At 53.1% G+C, this 27548-nt stretch overlaps 2 protein-coding genes across 3 annotated transcripts in view; one reads left to right on the top strand and one right to left on the bottom strand.

The window, feature by feature from the left end:
• PPP1R13B (protein phosphatase 1 regulatory subunit 13B) overlaps positions 1-10877 on the top strand; it is a 78501-nt gene extending 67624 nt beyond the window's left edge. Inside the window, exons 10-17 of the mRNA XM_081291733.1 lie at positions 2409-2578; positions 2898-3399; positions 4483-5252; positions 5886-6023; positions 6099-6232; positions 7352-7518; positions 9276-9475; positions 10221-10877. Coding sequence (XP_081147859.1) covers positions 2409-2578; positions 2898-3399; positions 4483-5252; positions 5886-6023; positions 6099-6232; positions 7352-7518; positions 9276-9475; positions 10221-10262 — 2123 coding nt within the window. The 3' untranslated portion in view covers positions 10263-10877. The remainder of the gene's footprint in view (positions 1-2408; positions 2579-2897; positions 3400-4482; positions 5253-5885; positions 6024-6098; positions 6233-7351; positions 7519-9275; positions 9476-10220) is intronic.
• A 548-nt stretch (positions 10878-11425) lies between these two features.
• Positions 11426-26209, bottom strand: ZFYVE21 (zinc finger FYVE-type containing 21). 2 transcript variants are annotated; one of them, XM_081293409.1, is made up of 8 exons: positions 25974-26209; positions 16120-16170; positions 15513-15681; positions 14906-14981; positions 14725-14816; positions 14235-14285; positions 12150-12292; positions 11426-11984 (listed from the first exon to the last, which is right to left on the bottom strand). In XM_081293409.1, exons 1-8 carry the CDS (start codon positions 26109-26111, stop codon positions 11949-11951), a joined length of 756 nt encoding a protein of 251 aa, XP_081149535.1. In that variant the 5' UTR covers positions 26112-26209; the 3' UTR covers positions 11426-11948. The 2 variants fall into 2 exon arrangements, with proteins under 2 accessions (XP_081149535.1, XP_081149536.1); XM_081293410.1 differs by lacking the exon at positions 14235-14285.
• Positions 26210-27548: the final 1339 nt, after the last annotated feature.

Here is a 27548-nt window from a genome sequence, read left to right as displayed (position 1 = left end):
CCTACCTGGCACCTAATAGTGATACAGTGATACATCTGCTGCTCCCACTGGGAGGCTCAGGGCTCCATCTGAACCAGCAAGTCCTTGGGCGCCACAGCCCCTGCTCAAATCCCTCCGAAGCCCTGATCACAGTGGTGTTCTTTGATAAGCTGTTGCTTATGGTTTGAGCCACCCTGTCTGTGGGAGGTGTGGCTGTCTGTGTCAATGCAGGTAATGAGCACAGCCAGCTCCTTCCAGATGAGAAAGGCTCCCGTGCCCTCCCCTCTCTGTGTTGTGCTGCCTTACCAGCTTGCTGGAAGAAGACGGCCTTACAGAGCCCTGGCCTCAGTCCTTCCACTGTGGTGTAAAGCGACTGGACCCAGGAAACCTGAGTCCACCCAAGCTGGGGGCAGAACTTCACACATGGAGCTGGGACATGAAATCTCCATGTGGGGACTCTAACCCCTTGCTGTTGGCTGTCCTGGTTCTGTGTCACACAGATGGCCACAGTAGATCCAGAGTGACCAGCGCGTGGACAGTGTCAGACCTGGACGTCAGGCTTGACTGCAGCTCCTTGGGGCACTCTGCAAGCCCACTCGTAAAGCGTATGTGGGCTGACGGGCTTAGCGGGGTGCTTTTGATCTCCTTTCACACAGACTGAATCAACAATCATTTGTGTTTCCAAACTGACAACGGGCACGACTATGGGTCCGGCTGGCTCCATGTTCATCACATCTGGACATGGAAACAGCACTGTGCAAATAGGTGTCTCTTCCCAGGCAGGTGTGGAGTTAGGCCCCAGGCCCAATCACTGGCCGGGAGAGTTGGACACCAAGTTATAGGCCCTGCCACACAGGGTTTTGGTTATGGAGAGTGTTTGCTTCTTTTTCAAAAGTTAATATGAGGACAGGGGATATCACTGAGTTGGTAGAGTGTGCACAAGGCCCTGGGTTCAATACCCAGCACCACCCCCCAAAAAAAAAAAAAAAAAAAAAAAGTTAACATGATTTTGAGTTCATGATGAGGCTTTCAGTTTTATGTTCAGTGCAAGAATCTCCCATCACAATGAAAAGTATTACAGTAATAAGAAGCAGCATCTGGCCTTTTGTGCCTCCAGCTCTGTCCTCAGGAAAGGAGATTACTTCATAATTTCATAAAAACTTCCATTGCTGTGGGCTTTCAGAAGCCACTGAACATCCACGTGCCCTCAGACCCTGAAAGGATAGAAATCCAGGTCCTTTGGCTGGCACCTGCCCCTTCTGCTTGTCTCACAGGGTCTCAAGTGGGCTCTGCTTTTCCCCGCCAGCACAGAATGCTCCTCTCAGAGGACACTGAGAGGATGGAGGCACACGCATGTGTGGTCTGCAGGAGGCTGACAGCTTGTGCTGGCCCAGATGCTGGTGCCCTCAGCCCTGTAGGAATCATTCAGCAGCACCACTGTGGGTCAGGCTGGCTCCAGAGCAGCCTGTGTGTGGCTTGCTGCACTCAGACTGTGCCAGAGCACATTTGGGAAGCTTACTCTTCATGTTTTGGCTCATTTTTGGCATGAAGACAAATAGTTGCCTGTGCTTCTTAGTTACCCCTCCTACTTATGCTGATTTCTGCCCATCCCAAACTGCTGGTGGCTAGAGCAGTCTCCGCGTCAGAGCAGTTCAGCACCTTGCCTGTTGAAGCGAAGTAGGTGTCCACTCAGGGTACACATCTGTGATCCATAGATGCCATGACACACACAGGTCATGGTGTGTGGCCCCACATGACTAGGGAACACCTCTGCACCCTTTTTCAGTTTGGAAAATGCTCTATAAAAACAAATCTTTTCAGTGGCTTTCCTGGAAACTTGGGGATGATGACGGCTTTCTAATCACTGCAGCACTCAGTGGGAACTGTGCTGGCCTCTTGTGATTGCAAATTATTTTAGTAGAAAAGACTTCCTCACTAAAGGAGAAACTTGATTGATCATGCTACTAGTATAGGTCAAACCTGTTAGGAAATCAAAAGATAAATCTTTAAGAATTAAAAAAAAAAGATCTTTTTTTTTTTATTGCTGAATGCAATTGTATTTATAAACAGTGTTCAAAAGCTAAGTGCTGGTACTTGGTTTATTCTGTGGGTTTAATGGACTTGACCTGTACTACAGTGGGTGTAGCCTGTCCTACACCAACCTTAGCATGGTCTTTGAGTTGCTAGCCTTGCTGGCCACACAGGCCAGGAGTTACCCACAGAGGATGCCCCTGGTCTTGTTCACAGGCCTGTGGGGGTCTGTGCGGATCGATAGCTCCATGTGCCAGATGGTGGTTGTCCATTTGGTTAACAGAGCTCCCTCAGAATGTGAAGTCCCAGTGCTATTTTTATTTCTGGCAGGGTGTACTTTTAGGTTGGTTCAACTAATATCAAGAAAAATTTCACTTAAATTCTGTGCTCTTTTCAAGCTAATGATGGAAGCTGGCCAACATTAAAGCAGAATTCTGGCTCTTCGATGAAGCCGGCGCAGATGGCCAATGTGGATTGGAAGGACCCAGGCGTGGAGGGGGCTCTAAAGCAGGGTGCGATCTCAAGCCAGCCTCTGCCCTTGTCTGCACTGGGAGCCACAGAGAAGATGGTAGGCCATCTGTACTAGGAGTTTAAGGACCAGCCCCTTCTGCCTTAGTCATACTCAGAATTTGAGGCAAATTAATACACATTACCCCCAGAATCCTAGAGTCACTATACCTTTAGGGCCTGTGCAGACAGAACACAAGTGCACATGACTTTTGCCTCAGTTTTGCAAATGATGAGCCCAACAGTGTTCCCTGTGTCATAATCGCAAGCTGATTTGAACGATTTCAGATCTTACTGTGGATTCTTTTGCAAGTATGGGTATAAACGTGCTTCACTTTTCAAAGGGTGACTTTGTTTTTCTTCTCAACACCTAAATTTAGGGTGTGGATATTGGTAAAGGACCACCTCCCATCCCTGGTGCAGGCAAGCCGCTGCCTCCAAGCTATGGAACATACCCAAGTCCTGCACCCCTGGGCCCAGGATCAGCAAGTTCCCTGGAGAGGAGGAAAGAAGGCAGCTCACCCAGACCCAGTGCAGGCCCACCCAGCCGGCCGAAGCCTGCCCCGCTGCCCCCTACAGCCAGTGTCCCACAGCCAGGCTCCTCACAGCAGATCCAGCAGAGGATTTCTGTGCCTCCAAGTCCCACATACCCGCCAGCAGGGCCCCCTGCCTTTCCAGCTGGAGATGGTAAACCCGAACTCCCACTGACGGTGGCCATTAGGCCCTTCCTGGCTGATAAAGGATCAAGGCCACAATCTCCCAGGAAAGGACCCCAGACCGTGAATTCAAGTTCCATATACTCTGTGTACCTCCAGCAAGCCACACCACCTAAGAATTACCAACCAGCAGTGCACGGCACCTTAAACAAGTCAGTTAAAGCAGGTATGATGAGTTTATCCCCTCCTTGGGGGGCTAGGAAGTTATACTCTAATTAAGAAAGTACAGATTCACATCCTGACATTGGAGCCACTTGCTGTTTAGGTTAAAGCAAAAGCTTACATTTCTTACATACATCTCTCCATGGGTGTCGGGTGGATGAGTGGGCGCTTTGCTGCTCTGACTACCTTTCTGACCACCCTCCCACACTACGTGGAAATCCAGCTTCTAGAAGGGTGAGATTCTAGGAATTTTGTTTTTCCTCCTGCTTTGTGGAAACTTGTGCTAGAAGCTATCTGGTGAGCAGAGGCCAGGGGTAAGCCTTGACCAATGCCTTCTGGGCTTCCTCTCTGTGACTAAGCCAGACCTGGGTGTGGGTGAGTTGAGGAAGGTGTTACTTCTTTGGAGCCCCCACCCCCAGCCCATGGGGGAGAAAAGCTGTGGGGGTGGGTGAGGCCCTTCTAGGAAAGCAAATGAAAGAATGTAGTTCAGTGCCATACACCCTGAGCTGAAAGTACCTCTGACCCTCGCAAGAGGGTCCTTTGGGCCAGATCTGGGTTGGGCTGCCTCAGGTGTTCTCAGGCTCTGACTGCAGTGTGCAGACTCATAGTTCTTGGGTTCCCGGGTGTGCCCAGGACCTCCCAGGTGGCATACAGTGTTATCAGTGGGCAGGATTCTGGCTCCTGGGGAAGCTCCTAGGCTACCAGGTCCCACCTTCCTGCTCCCGGAGCCAGTGTCCTCATGTTGTCTTGTCTAAGGCTCACACATGAGTGTAGCAACTTTATTCTTTCCCTTGGTTGGAAAACAAAGCAGGCTTGTTGAAGGCAGCGAGTCAGATCAGCAGCCTTTTTTGCCTTTGAAAAAACCCACTTCTAGGAACCTCAATATAAAAGCCACTACACTGGAGAGAGATTCACCTTGCAGAAGGAGCCAGAGGAGGTTCTTGTAAGAGAAGGTTTCCACGGGGTTTAAAATCAGAATCCTCAACAGCAGTAGGAACCCATCTCTGATGGAGTAGGTGCTTAGGGACTAGCCCCAAGACCCAGCAGCCAAGTTGAAATTGTGCCCTATCCTCTGTCTCTCTTCCAGTGTATGGCAAGCCTGTCCTACCATCTGGGTCAACATCTCCATCGCCCTTACCCTTCCTTCATGGGTCACTGGGCATAAGCACCTCACAGCCTCAGCCATCTTCAGAATGTGCTGAGAAAGAGCCAGAGCAGGAGGGCCCTGCTGCACCTGGAGAGGGCACCTCGGTGGAGAGCCTGCCGCGGCCACTCAGCCCCACCAAGCTCACACCCATCGTGCACTCACCGCTGCGCTACCAGAGTGATGCGGACCTGGAGGCCCTGCGCAGGAAGCTGGCCAATGCACCCCGGCCCCTGAAGAAGCGCAGCTCCATCACAGAGCCAGAGGGCCCCAGTGGACCTAACATCCAAAAGCTGCTGTACCAGCGTTTCAACACCCTGGCTGGTGGCATGGAGGGCACCCCTTTCTACCAGCCCAGCCCCTCACAGGACTTTGTAGGCACCTTGGCTGACGTGGACAATGGAAACACCAACACCAATGGCAACCTGGATGAGTCTACTTCTGCCCAGCCCACAGCCCCACTCCCTGAGGAGCCTGCCCCATCCTCAGATGCCAACGATAATGAGCTACCTTCCCCTGAACCTGAGGAACTCATCCGTCCCCAAACCACCCACCAAACTGCTGAGCCCGCAGAGGATAACAACAACAATGTGGCCCCAGTCCCCTCCACAGAACAGATCCCAAGCCCCGTGGCTGAAGCCCCATCTCCAGGAGAAGAACAAGTCCCTCCAGCACCTCTTCCCCCTGCCATCCACCCACTGTCAGCCTCAGTGGTGGGTGTCCTTGTGAGACGAAAGCAGGACTCCCCTCAGCACTCACCTTGTTAGGGGCCAGGCGTGTCCCTGCCACCCACAGTTAGGTCTGAGAGGGCTGTCGGGGTAAGGAGAGACCAAGGGGCCCAAAGGAGGGGTGCACAGTGCCCCTTGGAGGCTGCCTTTGGGACCTGGGAAATGGGCAGAAGGAGGGAAGAACCTTCTGGACAGAGGCCCCTAGGTGAGTCAATTTTGGTGGACCAGAGAGCAGCTGGGTGTCCTCTCAGGATCCAGTAGTCCTTTCACCTGCAATCTCAGTGCTACTGCTGACAGCTATGTTAGGTGTCCCTAAGGATGAGCTGCCAGCTCCCTGGGAGCTGCATCTGCCTAGCAGTTGGCTGTGATAGACCCCATTCCTTCCCACAGGGTCTTCCAAAAAAGTAGGCTAGCAACTCACACCAGCCATTGCCCTCTGTGAGAATAGTCAGGAGCTCAGGCCCATGCCACTGCCCTCCTCAGGTAGCCCCTGGGCTGCTCTTGGAGAGCCACTGCCTTAGGGTTTAGTTCCTGCTGTTCCTTCCTATGGGTTTAGGTCTTGGACTAGCCCTCACTTCGTAGGTCAGCTGGACATTGAAGCATGCTTCCTTTCCACAGAGCAAGCGGACCAACCTGAAGAAGCCCAACTCCGAGCGGACAGGGCATGGGCTGAGAGTACGCTTCAATCCCCTGGCACTGCTGCTAGATGCTTCTCTGGAAGGAGAGTTTGATCTGGTGCAGAGGATAATCTATGAGGTGAGCCACACCCACCCCATGGGTGCTGCAGGGGATGGAGGACTGGCTCTAATGTGTCCCATGTCCTTGTCCTAGGTGGAGGACCCCAGCAAGCCCAATGATGAAGGGATCACCCCACTACACAACGCGGTCTGTGCCGGCCATCATCATATTGTGAAGTTCCTGCTGGACTTTGGGGTCAATGTGAATGCTGCTGATAGTGACGGATGGTGAGGGCCCCCAGCGGGTTAGGTTGAGGCTCACTTTCTCCTACCTTATAAAAGGAAAAAGCGCAGGTCAAGAAAATTGGGGGGGCTGGGGATGTGGCTCAAGCGGTAGCGAGCTCGCCTGGCATGCGTAGGGTGCTGGGGGCGCTGGGTTCGCTCCTCAGCACCCATAAAAAAATAAAGATGTTGTGTCCACCAAAAACTAAAAATAAATATTAAAAAATTTTTTTAAATAATAAAAAAAAGAAAATTGGGAAGTATGTATGGCAAGAATACCCATCAGTCATTCCCCAAAAGACAGCTGTTGCCAGCATTTTGTTGCATATCTTTCTTCTAATTATTCACTCTTCCTTTATTCAGACATTTTGTATGAAATACGAATTCACATGTATGAATATGTGAACAGTAAATCCAGAAAGCCCCCTTTGTTATTGGTTTAGGTGTATGTGTTCTTGTTTCCATTTGCCTTCAGGATCAGGACTCGGCTGCTGTGCAGGGCCTGTGGTCTCATTGGGGGTATTTTGAACTTATAGCTCTCACTGTGCTGTTTGTCTTTTTAAAAAAAAAATTATTATAAAATATACATAAGATTTGCCATCTTAGCCGTTCGTAAAAGTCCACTCAGCATGTTAAGTGTATTGACATTTCTGTGCAGTGAGCATATTTATAAGCCATTCCTTAAACTGTTCTCTGCCTGTCCCCTTCTCAAAAACTGATATGTGGCCAGGCACGGTGGCACACGCCTATAATCCCAACAGCTTGGGAGGCTGAAGCAGGAGGATCATGAATTCAAAGCCAACCTCAACAGCAGCGAGGCGCTAAGCAATTCAATGCAACTCTAAATAAAATACAAAAAAGGGCTGGGGATGGGGGTCAGTGGTTAAGTGCCCCTGAGTCCAATCCCTGGTACCAAAAAAAAAAAAAAAGAAAAAAATCAAAAAATAAAATTGATATATGGTCCACAATCCATCAGTGGAGGTCAGACCTTTAAAAACACATGGAGAAACTTGCCCAGTACGAAGGCATGGTACCTTTGTAAGGATTCCTTTGAGGGTAGCATCACATAGGAGCCAGGTAGGCCTGGACAGCACCAGACCCACACCCTTGCCCCTCTGGTTCTAGGACACCACTACACTGTGCAGCCTCTTGCAACAGCGTGCACCTCTGCAAGCAGCTGGTGGAGAGTGGAGCTGCCATCTTTGCCTCAACCATCAGTGACATCGAGACTGCCGCGGACAAGTGTGAGGAGATGGAGGAAGGCTACATCCAGTGTTCCCAGTTTCTGTATGGTATGTAGGGTGTCTGGTGCATCTTGGCTTCTTCGCCCAGGCAGGGCAGCATCGTGTGCAGAGGTGCTGCCACAGTAATCCCAATGGCCAGAGAGTGTGCTTGAGTGCTCCTGGTCTTTGAAACTGGGTACGCTGCCCACTCACTCCTGCAAACATATTTGGATATCCACATTGTCAGAAGGATTCTGTGCTGTTGCTAAAAAGTAAGTGACCTCACTGTGCTTTGCACAGAGGTTCCCCTTGGGGCACAGGGGCTGGGTGTGTGGATGGCTGGGCAGCACTCATCTGTTCACTGGCTGCTGTGGCGCACCAGCACTTGCAGTGGGGCCACTCCATCCCTGTGCTGGCCTGGAGTTGGCCACGTATCCCCTGAACCATTTGATGGGTGAAGCTCTTCCCCTGATCAAGCTGTTGTAGCCAGGGTCAGGTTTCCCCAGAGCTTGGATGTTTTCTCTGTTCCAAGGGTTAGGCAGTCATAGGCATTCATTTTATATATGCCAAGCCCTGTGGGAGGCCCTGGGAGAGTGACATAGAGCCAGCTGACAGGTTCCTGCATTGTAGTGGGACTCAGCAAGCACAGAGGCTGCCATCACAGCAGCACCTACTGAGGGAAGATGGCTCCCCAGTGTGACTCTGCTGCCTCTAGAAATGAAATGTCCCACAGAAGATGCTTTCTCCTTTCTCGGGGCACTCCATGTAGTGCTTGGCCATGCATTCACTCTGCAGCCACAGCACAGGGTCGTGAGCAGTTGCTGCTGCTTAGCCACCAACTTCTGAAAGTTTGTTCTAAGTTTTAAGTTTTATCTTAAAAATGCCCTTTAGGGGCTGGGGATGTGGCTTAAGCGGTAGCGCGCTCGCCTGGCATGCGTGCGGCCCGGGTTCGATCCTCAGCACCACATACCAACAAAGATGTTGTGTCTGAGAACTAGAAAATAAATATTAAAAAATTCTCTCTCGCTCTCTCTCCTCTCTCACTCTCTCTTTAAAAAAAAAAAAAATTCTGTCTTAAACAAATAAAATGCCCTTTAGAACAACGTACCTCTACCTCTGGAACCAGCATTTCAGTAGAACTTCATATCCAGGAGTTCCACATCTGGATTCAACCTATACCATGGATCGAAATCTGAAAAGCCAGGCATGGTGGCACATGCTTGTAATCCCAGCAGCTCAGGAGACTGAGACAGGAGGATAGCAACTTAGCAAGGTCCTATCTCAAAATTTTAAAATAAAAAGGACTGGGGAAGTAGTTCAGTGACAAAGTGCTCCTGGGTTCAGTCCCCAGTACAAAAAAGAGAAAGAAAATATCTGAAAAACAGTGACATCTGCACTGAATGTATAGATTCCCTTTTCTTGTCATTATTCTCTAAACCCACTTACCTTGCATCAGGTATACTAAGTAATCTAGAGATGATGTACACAAGGATACATGTAGGTTATATGTGGACACCACTGCCATTTTGGCAAGGAGGACTCAAGCACCTGAGGATCTTGGTATCTGCAGGGTTTCTGGAACCACACCTCATGGACACAGAGGGAAAGTGTACTATCTTGCAGGGATGGAGAGAGGGTTGTGTGCAGTAAGCTGAAGGGCTCAGCTAGGCCTGGGAAGTGTCAGGTGGAATGACCCTGGTTTCTAACCTCACTGGCCTACGGCCCGTGTGAGCCACCTTGAGCAGCAGAGTGTCGCCTTGTTCCTTGGTGGGCTGCTTTCTCTGGACTGCCCTTGCTGAGGCCTTACTGTGGCTTTCTGGTCCCAGGGGTACAGGAGAAGCTGGGAGTGATGAACAAAGGTGCAGTCTACGCCCTGTGGGACTACGAGGCCCAGAACAGCGACGAGCTGTCCTTCCACGAAGGCGATGCCATCACCATCCTGAGGCGCAAGGACGAAAGCGAGACTGACTGGTGGTGGGCTCGGCTCGGGGACCGGGAGGGCTATGTGCCCAAAAACCTGCTGGGGGTAAGCACGTGGTATGCTAGAAGGTTATGTTGGAAAGTCGGCTGGTTTTGTGTACTTGGCCAAAGTCACAGGATCCCCCCTCTTGGCATGGGTTCTGGTTCTATTGGGGACCAGGGCAGGGGGCACCTTTCTTAAAGCCTCAGCAGCCTGCTCTGCACATGGGCAAGCCCCTGCTCTGCAGAGTTGAGGTGCTGGGATTCAGGCAGAGCTCTTGGAGATGACTGGCCTGCACCCACCCCTGGAGCAGCTGGGCCATGTGGAGGCCAGGAGCACTGGCCAGCTGCTGCCCAGTGTGCTCTGCTCATGGCACACTTTGGCAAGCAGCTAGGCCACCCACCTAGACCTTCCCCATCTTGACGGGTGGCGGGCTGGGGCAAATTCTGTAGGTTGCCAGCTGTCTCCTTCATGGCAGAGGGCCACCCTGCTTGCTTTTCCCGTGTGCTGCAACAGGACTATCAGGTGTTCCTCATCCACTGGCAGGCGCCTGCCCTGAGGGAGCTTATGCTGTCAACGGCCTAGTGGACAGTGATGCATTTTAGGGTGGCATGAAGTGCTGCCAGAAAGATAGGAACAGATCACTCTGGGGTGGGATCCTTTGAAATAGTAGTTTGGGAGAGTCTCAGAGGAGAGGGGCAGCTGTGTTTGGGCCAAGGAGGACAAGCCTTCCGGGGGCATGCAGAGGCAGATGTGAAAGGCCCCTGGAGGCCAGTTCCTGGTCACCCCAGCTGTGTCCATTTCTTTCCAGTTGTATCCACGGATCAAGCCCCGGCAGCGAACACTTGCCTAAGCTTCCCCCTGGAGCACCATGGTCTTGCTGGCTCCCAGGAGCTGCTGGAGAGGATCAGCTGTCCAGGGGAAAGCTGACACTAGGATGGCTTCATGGTGCTCACTTTAGCAGACACCACCCACAATGTGAATTCCTGCACTTCCCAGGTGAGGCCTTCTCCAGTCCACCGCAGCTGGGAGAGGTACTTTTGCTTCCAAGAGGACCGAGTTTTGCCAATTACTGTAAATCCAAATAAACACCCAACTTTCAGAACTCCCACCCCTGTTGCCAATAAGAAGCCCTGTAATTATTAGGACCCCTGTTGGTTGCCAGTGAAAACTGAGCTCTGACCTGGCCCCGAGGCCACCTCTTGTACCCCCACCGTGAAGCCAAGCTGCTGCCAGATGCCCCCACTGCAGCCCACCTCTGAGAGCCCCAGAACCCACCCTTCCTTACCTCCCCACAGTTGTTCCTTTTACTACCAAAGGAGCCGCTGTGGGCATACTGTCCTGTGGTTATCCCCAGGGATCTTTTGCACAGATGAGTGGAGTGTCCAGCTTCTTGCTGGCCCTGTGCTGGGGCTGGACTTCCATTTCTGGGCACACATGGTTCGGATTCCTACAGCCTCTGGCTACACACCTTGAATCTGTTTTTGTTCTGAGTATAGTCAGACACAAGTCTGGGCAAGGACAGGTCAAGGCCTCTGAGGCAGCAGCAGCAGGGCAGGGACCAGTCCAGACAAAGCCAGCTGGAAGGCAGCAGTGCTGGCCCTGATCCCTGGTTCCACACAAGGCAGACCCTGAATTGTGTGGACAGGCTTTTTATATACCAAGATTATTTTTCAACTAGATCATTCAAAACTACCAGAACTATGTTGGAAATGTTCTTTCTCATTAACACACAGGCCCTTAGGCTTTATTTTCCATGTGCATCTTGTGTATGATGTGTGTGTAAATATGTGTATGGACTCAGAGGCAGAGCTGCAGTTGATGGCTGACTGCACGGGGTGTGGCACTGAGTGACACCACTGGGAGCAGCTCTGCTGTCCCCGACACTGCTGACGCTGTGTAAATGTGCACAATAAACTGCTGTCTCACACCCAGCTGTGTCTTGTGTTCTGGAGGCAGGATTGAGCTAGGCCACACACTCAGGTTAGAGGGACACAGTAAGACCAGAGACTGCTCTGTACTTCCAAAATAGGTTTTAATCATATGCTTTATATACAGATTGCTGTACAGTCATTTTAATAAGATGAAAGAGTAAGTGAAAAGTAGAAAACAAGGCTGATGCTGTCTGCTTTATGAAGTATCAAAGGATTGTTCATTGCCCCAAATTAGTGACAAGGTCAATGGAGAGTCTATAAACAGGCTAAGGCAACATTGTAAATTGGCTACTGGAAACGGGCAGGCTCCAGTGCAAACCAGAGGCCCTAGTTACCACCACTCTCTCTGTTTCTGTGGGAGAACTAGTGAAGTGAGCACTGACGGGCCTGGACACGTCATACAGGTTATGGTAAAATTAGCTCAGCAGTAGTAGCTCAGCCTCCAAGACTCTGAAGCTGCGTGCATACGGCACTAGGTAAGTGAACACTTTGCTGCTCTAAATAGGTGGATTGTATTTCTCAACATAGCAGGGTGAGGCCCTGTGGTGCCTGGCCAGGGGCAAGTGGCTTAGCCCTGGTGACAGTTGCACTCCTTCAGCTCACGGTCACTGGTCCCGAGATTCATAGAGGAGCTTGGCGGCCTGCAGGGTGACCAAAAATAAACACCAGGAAGCACACCCAGCCCCGTACCCAGCTGCACCAAGCCAAGCCCTGTGCCTTCCAAAGGCACTGCTTTGGCAGGTCCTTCTCTGGGAAAAGCGGGCTCTCCCCTGAGCCCACAAGCTGTCCGCCCACACCCATGGTACCTTATGCATGGCTACCAGCCATGCTGTTGCCTGCCTCCTGCTGGTATTTGCATCCTCCCCTGCGGTCAGTTTCAGCTGGGCCTCGCCCTCTGTCCCTGGCACCGTGTACTGCAGGAACATGCCTGTGGCCCGAGCATTACCTCCTGGAAGAAGGGGATAATGTGAGATGGCCAAAAGGGGCCCTAATGAAGTGGTGGCCAGTGCTGACCCACCCTGTGCTACTCAGGAAGCAGCCCTGTTGGGACCATGAGGTGATGAGAGCCCCTGTCTCTGTGGAGAACACAAGTTCAATCTGGTCTGGTGCCTCCAGGGACAAACTCGTGGAGCTGCATCACCAAGAAAACTGTTCTTGGGAAAATCCAGAAACTGCTGCACCTCCTGAGTTCCATGGAGCCCGTTCCTGCCTCCAGAGAGCTCCCAGATAATACCTGTCCACAGCCAGGGCTGCAGGAGTGCTGAAGCCACCTCAAGAGCACTGGTCATCAGACAGGCCAACTGGACAGTCACTTCATAGCTGGTTTCATACCTAGAGGTCAGAGGCTACAGCCATCCTCTACTGAGACCAGGACCTCAGCTGAGCAGACCGTTGATGTCAGAGAGACGCCACACCATCCTATCACGTGCTGCTCCCTCAGACCTGATGGGATGCCATTAAGGTCTGGTTTGGGAGCTGGGTGGCAAAGACCTAGTCTCCTGTTCCTGGGCTGTGATCAGCTGCCCCAGACACTGTGACTTGACTCTAGCACCTGCTCAACAAACAAAGCGCTAGAGAAAGGACCACAGGTCTCAAAGGGCCCCTGTGCAGCTGCACCTGTAGCCGCCTACCTGATGACAGGAGGAAGCCCCACATTCACGCTGAGTCACCATGGAGATCAGTCATAGCTGATTCCCACTGGTTAGCAGGTGAGTGCACTGACTATAAGGCCGGTGGTCTTTAGGAAGCGGCCTGACCAACACAAGAGCACCGTGTCCGCTGCAGAACTGTGTCCAGAGCTTCCTGAGCTGCTCCTGCCGAAGATCTCAGGCTGAGCTGCTCCCCGAGACTCTGCAGCAGGCAGACCTTAGCTCTGCCCACCACCTGTAAATACTGGAACATGGCCATGGGCCCCTGTTGTCTATGAGGGTTTTTGCCCTTTGACCAGAAAACCCTTCTTTTCTGGCAACAAGTGTCATCCTGCTCTAATAGCCTGGGCTGCTACAGCTCAGGAAGTGGTTCACACTATCCCTACTCCCACCCTCCACAGGAAGAAGGGTTATGGGACTTTAAGGGTTCTAAGAAAATGCTGGGCAGTACAGGGGTCACTACTCCCAAAACCTTCTGAGGACATGTGGTGCCAGTAGTCCTATGACCTGCCCAGCAGAAAGTCTACCTATACTCACAGGATCTGAGGAAGGTCTACCTACACTCACAGGACCTGCCAGAGGCCATCCCTGTCCTGGCCACCTTCCTCTTGGCCTTGGGAGGGGTTGTGGTGAATTGTATTCCTGGCCTTGGGCTCCCTAGGTGAAGGCAGGCAGCAGGGTCATGGGGGCTGACCCTAACTTATCCAAATACTACCCTTGGCACCAGGGTTTCTTCAGCCAGCTCGTTGCCCCATGTGTGTCCCTACATTCAGGGAACACAGGTAGCACAGCATAGGCCTGATATACTCTGTCTCAGCCCCTGAAGCAGCACTAAGGTGCTAGGAGCCAGGAAGTCACAGTGGGCACAGCTAGCCAGGCCACAGGGCAGCAAGCTGCTGCCCTCTCCACAGGCCCAGTGCCTCTGGGCTTCCATGGCTACCCACAGCCCTGGCCTTAGCTGCTCAGGGCTGGCAGACACTGACAAAAAACCAGCAACTATGTGGTAATGCTTCTTCCCTGAGATAGAAGAACTAAGCAAATATATTTTTTTCTGGGACATTTTCATTTATACTCTGTAGACCCATGTACTGGGCCCACTGTTTACACAAATCAGCCAAAAGAAGCAAGTTTTACAAGGAACCTTGGCATGAACCATCCACCCCAGACAGAAGCAAAGTGGCCAGAGGAGAAACAGGGCCCACTGCATGCTGGAGGGAGTGGCCAACAGAAAACGAGGCTGACCTTTGGAGGCGGGCTGGCTCTCCAGGACGCTGTAAGTGTGTGTGTCTTTTTCTACGTCAAGAAGGTAGGCAGGCAGTGGAGAGAAGAACAATCAAGAGCCACTCAGAAAACGGAGAGCAAGAGGTTAGGTCAGGTGGTTTCTTCAGCACCATCTTCAGGTTTGGAACAGGGACATGTGCAGGTCAGCCACCTCAGGAGGAGGCAGTGGGAGCATGCGAGTGCCGCTTTTCTGCCAGCCGCCACTCCACCAGTTATAGCAGTAGGAGCACTGTCCAATAGTGACAGTGGGACACCATCGCGACAGGCATGCAGAGCTTCCTCCTTTATCTTAAGGTTTTAAGTCCCCGCTCACCTGGCACATTCTAAATCCACTGACTGAAGACAAGCCTCACAGAAGAGAAAGGCAGGCCTCTTGGGCCCGAATGCTCATGCCTGCTGTCCCCCTCATGTGATCATACCCTCCTGCTCAGGAAGGCCACCAAGCACATACCTCCAGGAGCAAAGCCTTCCGTGAGAACCTGCACAGTGGAGATGTGTGCGACCTCAATTTCACAATGGCTGTCCCCGTCCAGAATCAAGCATCTACCCAAACAAAAGGGTTCCAACTACATGACTGAGGCCCACAACACGTGACAGCACCATCCAGCACCAAGTGGGGTTCTGGCTCTTACCTCTGGTTGTTGGAAAGACGACAAACCATGGTTTCAGATTTTTCTGAGTTTCCAAAAGTCACAGTGAAGGTGGCTCCTTGGGAGACAAAAACCAAATGAGCAAATTCCATGTGCTGCTTCCACTTGCCCTCTCCAGGCTGCGCACGCTCACCCTCGCCTCCCACAGAGACAAGCGGAGGCAGGGTAAGCCCCATGGAGCAAAAGGCAGCAGTGAATGGAGGCCGAGTGGAGGCCAAGAAATCAAACAGGGAATCGGTCTTGCTGCCTGTAGAGCACCTGGGATTCATTTATTTATTTTTTTCTTAACATCCTTTAAGGAAAGGACACAAGGCCCAGACCAGAGCAGCAGTAGGCCTGTGGTCAGGGGGTTCTACCCTGGGGTTCTCCCACCCTATCCCAGGACAGCCTCAGAGCCAGGGCTGCACCTGCTGAGGTGCTGTCTCTGGACCACTTCTCTGAGGGCCAGTCACAAATGACAGCCACCTGAAGGCTATGCCCAGGGAAGTCAGAACCACACTGTAGACAGAGCAGGCTCTAAGACTGCTCCTAAACGAATCCAGAGGGCGAGACAGAGGTGGAGTGAGGGGCGCCTGCCCGCTGTGCTTACCACTCAGGAGCACCTTGAGCTGCCTGTCATAGAACTCTGCCTCGCGGTGGGACACAAGGGCGCACTCCGCGCACTGCCGCACAGGGTCCACAAAGCACATGCGTCGCAGCGGCACCTTCTGGCTGCAGCACCTGTCACAGAAGCACTTCCCGCAGCGGCGGCAGTGGTGCTAGCGGCAGAGGCAGGCAGTGAGCACATGTCCTGAGCCTGCCCTGCACCTGAGGCTCTGTGCCACTTCTGTGGGAGCCCAACAAGGGTCTTCCTCACAGGCTGGGCTCTGCTTGGCTTGGGTCTTTTTAAAAAAATAATCAAAAAGGCCACTTTCCAACTTTTTTCAACTTTCAAACCTTGCTGCCCAGGACACCCTTCTGTGTGCTGCCGAGGCAGGAAGGGTGCTCCTGAGGGCAGCCTGTGGGACCTGTCCCTGCAGGAGCCCCACCAGTGCGGAAGCAGCATGTGACGCATCAGGACCCACCAGAACAAGGCATCACTTGAATCCAAAGGATCCTACAGTATCATCCCCTCCCAGAAAGAGGCTTACTGTCCCACACTGGGTCCCTGCCTGGTGAATGCGCCTACCACCACCCACTGGATGGCCTCAGCTCACCTTTCTTGTGATAAAGTCAAACTTGGCATCACATTGCATACATCTCGGACACTAGGAGAGAAGGCAACAGAGTATTAAAATCCAGCCGTTACTTAGCTAATCTGCTGAGGCAGGGGCAAGAGGGACCGAGACTGTCCAGAAAGCTAGTCTCCCGTCCTGCACCTGGAGACAGCCAGCAGCAGGGCAGCTTGCCTTAACTCAGGACCCAGCTCAGAAGCCAGGTTCACTGGGCCCAGCCCCAAGGCCTCAGATGAGACAGATGATTCCAAGACCTGCAGGAGCACCAGCTGGGACTTGGCCTGAATGCCTAGTGGCCAGAGTCTTGCAGGGTCCCCAGGGCATGGGACTAGCTGTCTGCATCACAGTGCCTTGGGTCATTTTGACCCCAGATCCAGTGGCAGCGCATGCTAGTGGCTTCTGTCCAGCCCTCGTGCTGTTACAGCCAAAGGCTGGCATGATGAAATGACCATGACACTTCACAGCAAGGATTAACCTGGACCAGGAAAGGACATATTACCACTCTGATTTACAAAGGAAGAAAGTCCAGGGAACCTGCTCAAGCAGCGGAACTCCAAGTGATGAAAGTCTACACACTTGAGAGTGGATTCTGGGTTTGGGACCTAACCAGGGCCTGTTAGGGAATATCTGGGACAAGGGGTTTCAATGTGGATAGGTGCCTGGCCTGGAGATACCCTGACACTGCTTCCTCGAACAGGCACAAGGAGGGGACTGTTGCCCACAGCCCAGGACTCTAGAGGCTACACCTTCTGGCAATTAGACTTCTTCTATGCATTCAGCATTTGCACATGCAGACAGAATGGCTGGTCATGGGATTGGATGTGCACCTGCCACGTGGTTAGCATACAGGGCCAGGCCACATGGTGAACAGGGCTGGACAGAGCCCCTCGCAGTGCTTGCTTCCTCTGCTGCACTCCCTCCTGCCTCTGCTGCAGTCCCTCCCATAGAAGCAGCCAGAGCGCTGTGTGTGCTGCGTTTGGCTCACACTTGAATTTTCTTCAAGGCAGAACCTCAGAATCAAATTAAATAGCCCCAGTTTAGAGAAGCCGTTTCATAGCAACGCCCAGAGCAGAGCAGAAAACAAATGTTCTCTCTAGGTGGCCTGGTGCCAGTGAAATCCAGAGAACAAGAATGTCTCCCAGTACTCTAGGGCCTCAGGTTTTGTGGCTGGGCACCACCAGGGTCACTATGACCCTGAGGAAGTACATTCTCTTCACTATTCCAGAACAGAGCATAGCACGGGAGGCTCTGTGGCTCCTGACCATGGGGAGTCTGCTCACTCCCAACAGGGCTTGATCATCACCTTCTTTCTGAATTGTCTAAAAGAACCCCATGCCCTGGATAGCCTTGCACACACAGTGCATGACCCCAGCTGGGGCAAATGGGACGCGGGCACCCAGGGGAGGCCTGAGCCTTCACAGACACGGGACAGGGATGTCCTGACACTGAGGAAGCACTGCAGGAAGGGAGGCTGAGAGGCTACAAACCACAGAAACCTGCTTCCAAGCTTGTTTCAGACCATCTGGTCTTCAGCAGTCAGAACTGAAATGGATCAATCCACTTAGAAAGCAAATTAAAAGGCTCACTACAATGCCCAGCATGTTGACCCAACACCCCGCAGTGATTCATGGGTGGTGGTGGTAGCCCTCTACCCAAGACCCTGTGGACTGAGGCCTGTCCAATTCCTGCTGCTGGACCCCTGCCAGCGCTGAGCTCGCAGCCCTCGCTGGACAGCCCGCAAGCCCAAGGTCATGTTGCACTGTGTGTAGCCTCAGCTAGAAGGCTAGCCAAGTCTGCAAGGTCTCCTTGCAGGCAACAGAGACCTTGGAACAAGTCACAACCCAGTCCTCATGTCACCACCTAGGTGACAGCGCTGCCTCGAGCTTCCACTTGTGCACATACAGCCCTCGGTTGCTTCTAGAACCAGAGGTCCTAGCTTTGTGTACAGTTCCCACTCAGAACACAACCAGGACACACTCAAATTCAGGTAGGTATCCTGGCACAAACTCCTGTGGCCACAGGGTGGTTTCTGGGAACTTGTTCATCCCCAACTGGGAAGGTTCTGTCCTGAAATGGCCTCCTGCTGGTAGGAGACACGTTGGCTAAGCCAATACAGAGCTGTTCCCCTTAATTCCCTGCCTGACACTCAGGTGGCAGACACTAGGACCCTGGCTAGTAAGGAGTTCCATCACACTTCCCTCTAACAAAGCAAAGGAAACTATCACCATGAAAATGGAGACTCTCATGCCACGAGCTGTACTTACTTTTCCCCATGTCCCGCTCATTGGGCTCCCCAGGCCAGGACCTATAGCCCTGGAAGCCTCACAGCCTCTGTGTGGACCTAACTAAAAATGTGCCAGGAAGGCTGGAGGGTGGGCAGGGTGGCCTCTTGGTGTGATAGATGCATCCCTGTGATTAGACTTGCCAGAGACCCCAGGTCAGGACATGGGCCTGGGCAGCCAGTGGCAACCTGGACACAAGTGCACAATGAACAGGTTCCTCAGCAATAGATCCCAAGAGGAACCCGAGAGAGAGATGAAGGCCACTTTGCCCTCAGTGACTAAGGACTCGGTTGAATATTCATCCGGAATTGTCCGCATTCAAGACGTGAGCAGAGACTCCTCCACGGAGAGCCTCCTTTCCCATTCCAGTGGCCAGGAAGACCAGAGATGGCTTGAAGAACTCAAAGAGGAGGCAGGATTGGAAATGGCCACATTATAACAGAGCTAAAAAAAAAAAAAAAAAAAAAAAAAGAGCTGACTCTATCTCACTCACACTGACTATCTAACATGAGTGGCTCCACATCTTACAACTAAGGACAAAGGGCAATGTTACACTGTCATCTTGGCACTCAGCATCCAGTTGAGACGTCAGCTCCTCAACACAGATCTGCAGCTCTGACAGCCTGCACCTGGGGCTGAAAAACTGACAAATGTGGCATGGCCCATCTGCCCTTGCCTCAGTCCAGAGGAGGAACACGGGCTCACTATGGCCACTGGGCATCTTCTATAACTGGCGACATCAGGTCTGCACAGTGCAGGGACCACTTGTCCCAGATATCTGCCTCAATTGTCACCAGCCATATTCACTCTGGTCAGTCAGAAACACAATAAATCATACACTGGCTGCCGCTACAAGTCCCAGAGGCTCTTCACTGTCCTCTCTGCTGCCCTAACTAGCAGGCTCATGAACACTCCCCCTGCTCTGCACGCCCCTCCAGGCCTCAGCCTCTTCACATGCAGACCTGGAAGACAATGGCAAGGAGCACTGTCAAGGACATAGAACTACCATCACCTACTGCCCTGCCTCAACTCCATGAGCTCTGCATGTTTCCCAAAGGCAGGGGCTTCCCTCCAGTCCATGGACCCCTGTAGATGGTGTTTCCAGCACCAGGCTGGTGCACAGGTACTCTGCAAAAGCTATGCATGTGAACGGGCAGCCTTGAGGAAGTTCCATCAGGTCCTGAGGGCCTGCTGTAGTACTGGTCCAGTGCAGAAGCCAGTGGTGCTGGGACTCTGCACGCCTCAGGAGGAAGTCCTCGGAGACCCATAGCTGCAAATGTGTCCTCATTTGGAATGCCAGGAGCCTTTTAGGACATCGCTGCACTGCAAAGACAGGCGCATCACAACTCCACTCTGCCACATTCCACATGGCACTGTACACGGCTTCCAACTCTGAGCCTCCATGACTAATGCTCTTTCCCTCTACTGCCAAGCTGGCATCTGGACTTGGAGACCAGGCCTGACCCACCACAGCTTCTGAGCACCGCAGAGGCCAGTCAGCAGCTCTGCCGTGGGCTGCCTTCACCCTCAAATGCCTGTAGGTTCCAGAAGGCTCTGTGTGCTGGGCACAGTCCTCTTGGCTTCCTCCTCAACCCCAATTGTCTGTCAATCACAGAAACTACTAGCATACCCTGGAGGAGGTCTTACAGTGTGTGCCTAGAGTTAAATGAGGCAGCCGTGACCCCACCAGCTGTGGTGAGAGCAGCTCTGTTCCCACCTCTCCACAGCTAACCTGAGGGCCTCCAGTACCACAGCACTTTGCTGAGCTGTGCTACTCAAGACCCCATCTAGGTCTTAAATCTGCTCCCTTAAAAATATAAAATGATTCACAGGTTCTTATTACTCTAAATAACGATGAACTTATTCAGAAAATGAACAGTGGTTTCTTTTGAGGGCTGGGGTTCTTTTTGGTACTAGGGATCCAACTCAGGGCCTTGCACAAGCTAGACAACCACTGAGCTACATTTCCAGCCCTTTGGTTTTTTAATTTTTCGAAACAGTCTCACTAAGTTGCTGGGGCTGACTTTGAACTTGAAATCTTCCTACTTCAGCCTCCTAAGACACTGCGATCACAGCCAAAAAAAACAGATTTTTAAACAAGTTGATTCCATTAGTTAAAATACAATTTTTAAATTTCAAACAGAGCAATTTATATGAAAAGAGAACAAGGAAATAAAGCAGGTGAAGCTATGAGAACAAAATTCCTGCCAAAAGCCAGATGCAGCAACACATGCCCACCAGACTCCAGAGGCTGAGGCAGGAGGATATCTAGGTCAAGGTCAGCCTGGGAAACTTGGGGAAACCCTGCCTCAAAATAAAATAGAAAGGACTAGGGATGTGGCTCAGTGGTAGAGTGCTTGCCTAGCACATGTGAGGCCCTGGGTTTGATCCCCAGTACTCAGTACCCAGACAAAAAAATTAACAATGACAATAGTAATAATGAAATCCTGCCAGATACCAACCCCAGGTCAGTAACAAACTTCTCCAGAAGGGAAAAAGGGCAACATGCCAGAGGCTGCCAGCTCTTGCCTGCTGCTTCCAGAGCTAGGCTTGTGGGCTCTGCAAGGGGCAACATAGCTACTTCAGGAGGCTGAGAGGACACACCAAAGCCCAGAAACCTGCCTGACTCATCTGCCTCCACCAAGTGCAGCAAAGGGTATTGGCAACACCAGCCTGTCAGCCCACACAGTCACATGTCCCAGCAGGAGGACACCAGCAAGAAGAGCCACCGGGTACGAGGTACAGATTGTAACAAGTGCTCAGGGACGGGGAAGCCCAGGAGGAAAAGAGGGGCAGAGAGTCAACTTGGGAGGTGGCCTGATGAGACCCATCTGCGATTTGATCCTCTGGACAGGGATAGACAGACAACCCACCCAGGACAGACTGCCCACCAACAGCAGAGGGAGAGCAGGGAGCCCACTGTCACCTTCTTTAGAAGCCCAGCAAAGACTGGGCAGGATGAGCTATGAGGAGCTGCCCAGAGGGCCACCAGATGAAAAAGGGAGGAGGAGGTGGGGCTCCCAGTAAAATCCCCACCTCAGAACCCACTTCCCTGCAGCCAGGCCCCTGAAGGCACCTGCCAGCTCCTTGCTGATCCAGTCACTGACACTGACTCCTGCCACCTGGTCAGTACCTACACTAAGTGTCCTGCTGAAAAGTGAGATGGCCGTGGGCACAAAAGAAGTAACCGCAGAGGCTGTGGGCAAACTCAGGCCAGATAGAGTGCTGATGAGTCAGTACTCTGCCTTTCTAACAACCAGAGGCTCCTGGGGCCACACCCTCACGCAGTAAGGGGCAGTCCCCAAAGGCAAGGCTCACGACTGGCTCTTCAGGACTAGCCAGAGTCCACCTGACAGCAGGTGGGAGACCAAAAGGTGGACATAATCTGAAAATGTCGTGTGGAGGGCTTAAATGGATGTTCAGAGAAAGTTCCTATAAAAAGGACAAGCTTTAGGACACATACCTCCCTCCCTTGGAGGCTGGAGAGACACAGGGCAGGTCTGCCCTCTTCCCCACTGTTCTCTTTCGGGCCACTATGAAAACACCGTCAGCTGGGCTCTCGAACAGCACTCAGGGGTTCTTCAAAATTCAGTTATTAATGAGTGTTTTATATGAGTTTCAACGTGCCATCAGTTAAAGACCACTCTTCAGGGCGAAAGCACAGCTGCTACCAGTTTAAAATGAGCCCATATCAAAGACCTAACTAACTCCTTGCTTAGCACGGGAACCAACCAGATGTGAAATTCTGAAGAGCAGGCCCACACCTGACCACCCGTGAAGAAGTGCATGTGATGAAGCTGTGAAGCGGGCTTCCTTCACAGGGCAAAGCTGAGAGGACACTGCAGAAGGGGCAGGCATCATCCGCACCTCGTGCACTAGAACCTTCTGCCTTGCTCTCCGGTTTTCAGTTTACAGGGTTGTCAGGCAACTCAGCCAGTGAAAGGTGATCCAGGAGGAGGACACATCCAGGATCCCCTGCCTCGAAGTGTCAGCCAGCTTCTCCTAACATTATCAAAAGCTCAGCCAGCCACAGGGCTTCAGGAAGCTCTGTGCCCCAGGCAGCGTCCTGCCACAGGTGGGGAGGCTGTGGCAGCCCTTGGCACCTCACAGGGTGAACCTTACCTGTGGTCCTGGAAAACAATTATGAAATCCCTGCCTTCAGCACTGGCCAAGCCCTCCCCTTCCCTGCATGACCTACCGAAGGTTACCAGTGTCCTTGACCCCCCTCCACTGGGCCACGCTTGGCAGGCCATCCAAATCCCTACTCTCTGCCCACAAAGCACTGGCTCAACTTGGGTCGCTACTGACCAAGTGGGGCAAAGGCCCAGATACATGATTGACTGGAGAGAAGCTTCTCTACCAGCAGCCCCGGCCCGCCTCGCTGCTGGGTTCAGGCCTTCGACCTATTGATTTACTGTGGAGCTGCCATACTTCCATCCTGAGCCACTGCTCTCACAAGAGAAAAGCCTTTCTGGCCTGACCTGTGAGACACTTGCAGAACTCCCGGTCCAGCTGCCCCATCACACTACTCAGTTCCTCTCGGGCTGCTGTCCTATTGAATACAACCCCTCCCAAGCCCAGTACCTGGATCCCCACTGGTTCTTCATCTATAGGACCCGTGTGTGGAAATGACAGCATGGGCAGCCACAGCTGTAGGCAGTGCCACAGATGGGAAGGAAGGGCAGGATGGGTTTCAAGGATCAAACTCAAGTCTTTATGGCAGCATGCCCAGCAGCCTGGCCCCAGCCTAGCCTCCAGCTCCCAAAGCACCTTCCAAACTTGCGTGGCATGAGGCCCCACAGGCTCCTGGGAGCACAGCCTTCTTTACCCAGAGAAAACTCTCAGCTCTGGGTCATGATCTCACTGAGAGCCAGAGAGATTCAGGCCCCCCTCTGGAAGGACACATGCATACTCCCCTCAATTTGCAGCATCTCTAAGCCATAACCTTTGTGGGCCACAGTGATCACCTGGCAAGAACCCAGCAGATGCGGGGTGGGCTGGACTTAGATTGACCCAGCTGAAGAAAGGCCAGAGAGAACAGTTAGCGATGTAGGTGCAGTCTCCAGGTGCGGGTGATAGGAGGTAGGGGAGGAGATAAGTGGCAGGAGTGACCCTGCTACTCTGTCCTACTGCATTCTCCACTCATTCCAAACCACCAAAAAGCCAGTTCTCCACAGCTGGCTACCTCTGTGCTTGGGTCACCTCCCAGCACAGGTAAGCACAGCACGTGGCCTTCAGAGCAAGGTGGGTGCATCCTGTTCCGCCAAAGGCCAGCAACCAGTACAGGAAGTGACCTGGGGACTATCCCGACCAGTCCAACCTGCTCTTCTTCAAGGCTCCTCCAGAAAACTCTGGCAGGTTCTAGACTCCAGGACCATGCTCCAATAAAACTGAAGAGATTTTTCATTTCAGTGCTAGGGCTGGAGCCCAGGGCCTCATGCATGCTAGGTGAGCACTCTATCACTGAGCTACATCCCAGCCCTTGAAATACATTTTCTGAAAGTCAGAGCTTTAGGTCCCTCAGATTCTTGGGGCTTCTTGGACTACTCAGATTGGTGAGTCGTAATTCAGATGCACTGGGGTGAGGATGGTCCTGGGAAACCCCGCCTGCCCTCCAGGGTGGGAACCAAGCTTATTATGAGAGACACCACACCATCAGCATTTCAACCCAGCTTGTTAGCCATGCCAGCATTCCTAAGACAGCCTGGGCAGAGCCCAGTCCCACCTCACCACCCAGCACCTTTATAAGAGGCCAGCTGCAAAGAAAGGCACCTTGCTTAGAGGAAGAGGTGAAACCGTTATCACAGGTAATTCCAGAAGGGCTCACAGGCATAACTGTGGAAACTAAAATCAGGAAAATATGCTTCGGTAGAAAACACCTTGTCCAGACCACATGTTCTCACACCATCCATAAGGTCCACATGAATGTGAGCATTGTGCATTTGCTACTAAGACTTTATAGGGGCACACCACAAATATATAGTTTCACTTGTCACCTTAAAAACTCTTATTATTCAAAGATATCATCAGGAGGGCAGGGGATAGCTCAGTTGGTAGATTGCTTGCCTTATATACACGAGACCCTCTGTTCAATCCCCAGCACCACCAAAAAAAAAAAAAAATTTCATCAGGGATTGCTTCTTAGCCTTTGGCTTAAGGTCATGTGCAAATGTTTCATTGGGGGCTAGTTAGGGAAAGAACAGTCTAAAAAGTTAAATTCTTAAGGGGCAACAGGACAAAGGTGAAAAATTTCAGTCTAGACTTGCTGGTCTAGCCATGCTAAGGGCAGCACTTTACCACCCACTTCGGAGTTCTGGTCCCAGCTCTTCCCTATCTGATCTGTCAGTTTATGCTACCAGCCTGCCGTTGAACAGGTTGTAAGGCCTGCAGGGTTCCTGAGTGAACCAATGAGCCGAAGCGCATGTTTACTTCTATCCACAGGAGAGTCACATTACCTTTAAAAATCATCTTTTTCCTCATTTTTTTTTATTGTGATACAACACACATAACAAACTTGTCACCTGCCTCATTTCTGCACACACTCTTCAGGGATGCACTCTGTATTACTGCTTAATCAGCTTTAGGGCACTAGCCAGGCGGCCAGGTGGAGGCAAAGAGGCGCTGTGAGCTCTGGGGGAGTGGGGGGTGGAGAAGCACCAAGGGTAAAGTGCAGAAGGGGAAGGGCAGGAACCCCAGGTACACAGGGACCTGCTCAGAGGGTCAAGGGTGTGACCCCACCCAACACATCCAGGAGTGGCCTGGGCACCCTCTCTGGGCTTCTGGGAGCAGAGTGCTGATCTGCACCATCTTTCTAAAGGGCTCTGATCTAACTTCAGAGGTGGAAGGTGGCTATCTTCCCCAGCTTCTGGGCGCACAGGTGGCTTCGCAAGGGGCCTGCCAGCTGGCTGCACTAAGAACACCTGATTTCACTCCTCTGCGGTCTGTAGCAGATTCCCTCCAATGGGAGGGAGGAAAATCAGTTATCAGAATTTGTTCAGGGCTTGTAACTTAGAGCATTTCCAAAAGTCACCAGTACTTTGACTTTTTTAGGCATTTTTTATTTTCTCTGGAATAAGAAATTATAATAAATGCCTGGAATGCCTCCGTTTTCTTAGAAGTGGCCTGGCTTTGCAGACTCCAGAACTTCTGAGAGTGCAAACTCCGAGGTCTCCAGAGGGCCGCACCCACCCCAGGCAGGAGACCTCATGGCGCCCCCGTCCTCCCGCCGGCACAAGTGCGGGCCGGCCTCGCTTCCTGGAGACCGAGACTCGCCCCTGCCACTTGCCGAAGTGCACGCGGCAGGCGCGTCTCTAGTCCTCGCCGCCAGCTCCCGCAGCGGTGCGGGGGCAGCGGCTCGGCCCAGGACCGCCGCGGAATCGCAGGCGAGAGGAAGCGGACTTCGAGAGTGGGAAGACAAGAGTGCGGGAACCCCGGAAAGGGAGCCGCGGCCGCGAGGCCAAGCGTGTCAGGGCAGTGGCCGGGAGGAAGGGGGGCGGGGGGGTGTCGCGCGCGGGCAGGTCCGAGGGGCCAGGACCAGGCCGGGCGGGGACGCACCTCCTTGTCTGGGACCCACTGCGGTTCCTCCAGGCCGAACGGGCTTCCGAAGGCGCGGTGCTCGGGCACCATGCGCAGGCCGCTTGGGGAGCGCACCAGCTTCTTGGCGTCGTGGCGCGCGGCCACCCCGGAGGACATGTCTCCAACTGGGATCCCAGCGCCGCGGCTTGCGCTGGGCCCCGCACCAGCTGGGCAGAGCAGGGCAGCACCGCCCCGCCTGCGCGGTCTGACAACGCTGGCGCCCAATCGCTAAGCCTGGCCCAGAGCGCAGACCAATCGGAGTCAGGGATCCGCCCATAGCAATTCTCTCCAGTCCGCGCAAGGGCCCCACCTCTGCCACCCTGCGGGCGGCCACCAATCGGCGACGAGGGCCGACCCTGGATCGCTCCGCCCCTCTCCGGGCGATTGAGACTTTTGACTGGTCGGTCACATAGGCTCGTCTTCGTGTCTGATTGGTGTGGCCGGCTCAGAGAGCTCTGCGCTCATTGGAAGAGAAGGCTGAGGGGGCGGGCCGGCGCGAAGAGGCGTGAGGAGCGCGCGATTGGTGAGAGCCGGGGCCGTGGGCTGCGATCGCGGCACCGGGGCAGCGGGTGGGCCGCTGCCCCGCGGCCGAGGTGACCTGAGAGGTGCCGGGCAGGCCTCCGCGATTTCCGGAGTTGGTTGGCGAGTGGGCGCGCGGAGTCCTGAGGCTGAGGAGAGAAGGGGCCCCGGGGCCCGCTCCGCGGTTCTCAGGACCTGCCGGGGGGAGGGTTTCCGCGGCCGGGTGTGTTACGGGCGGGCGGAGATCGCAGGAGCCGGAGGCCAGGCCCGGGTTGCTGCAGCTCCCGCGCTCGGAACGGACCCGGGAGCCTGACTCCCAGGCCAGCCGCAGCGTGACTGGCTGTGTGAGCTAACCGTATGACTGGACCCCTCGGCGCTCACGTTTCCTCTTCATCGAAACGGAGAGCCTCCATCCTGGTTGTGAGGCTTGTGTAAGTTGACCCGGGCCCGGGGCTTCCAGCAGCCCTGGGAACATCCCAAGTGTTGGATAAATGTGAGCGCTCAGCTTTGTTACCCTTGGTGGGTTTTATGGAGATGTCAGTGGACTTGCCTTACCTGAATTTAGCTCTGAACTTAACAATAGAAAGAAAAATAACAGTTCCAGTCTTGAAGGTCGTGCTGCCCGGGCAAGTGTGACCGAGCATGGCGGCACCCCTCCATGCACACTCTCTGGTTTCTTTGGGTAACAGTACCTCCTGTGCAGTACTTACCCTGGAGATGAAAGCTCAGCTGGACACTCTGGAAGACAAAAGTGGGGCTGTCAGACACAGCAGATGTTCGGCATTAAAAATGTTTTTCAATGGCACTTGTTAAAGCCCAAGGACCATCACTGTCTATCCAGGAACCAGAGTAGTGGGTTTGTAGTGAGAGAGACAGACAAGGCTCACCTGGAACACATGGGCAGGTGGGGTCAGAGGGTGGAAAGTTACCAAGAGGAGGTGTCGGGGGACCCGGGAGCCCCCACCTGTGTGGTGAAGGATGAGGAGCCTGGTGGGCCCTGGGGACTGGATGTTTAGAGTGGGGTTCCCACTGCAC

The sequence above is a fragment of the Spermophilus citellus genome, assembly GCF_964194105.1.
Source record: "Spermophilus citellus genome assembly, chromosome: 4".
Classification (NCBI taxonomy): Eukaryota; Metazoa; Chordata; class Mammalia; order Rodentia; family Sciuridae; genus Spermophilus; species Spermophilus citellus.
The sequence above is the reverse complement of the archived record's forward strand: the minus strand, read 5'-3'. Positions and strand labels throughout refer to the sequence as shown.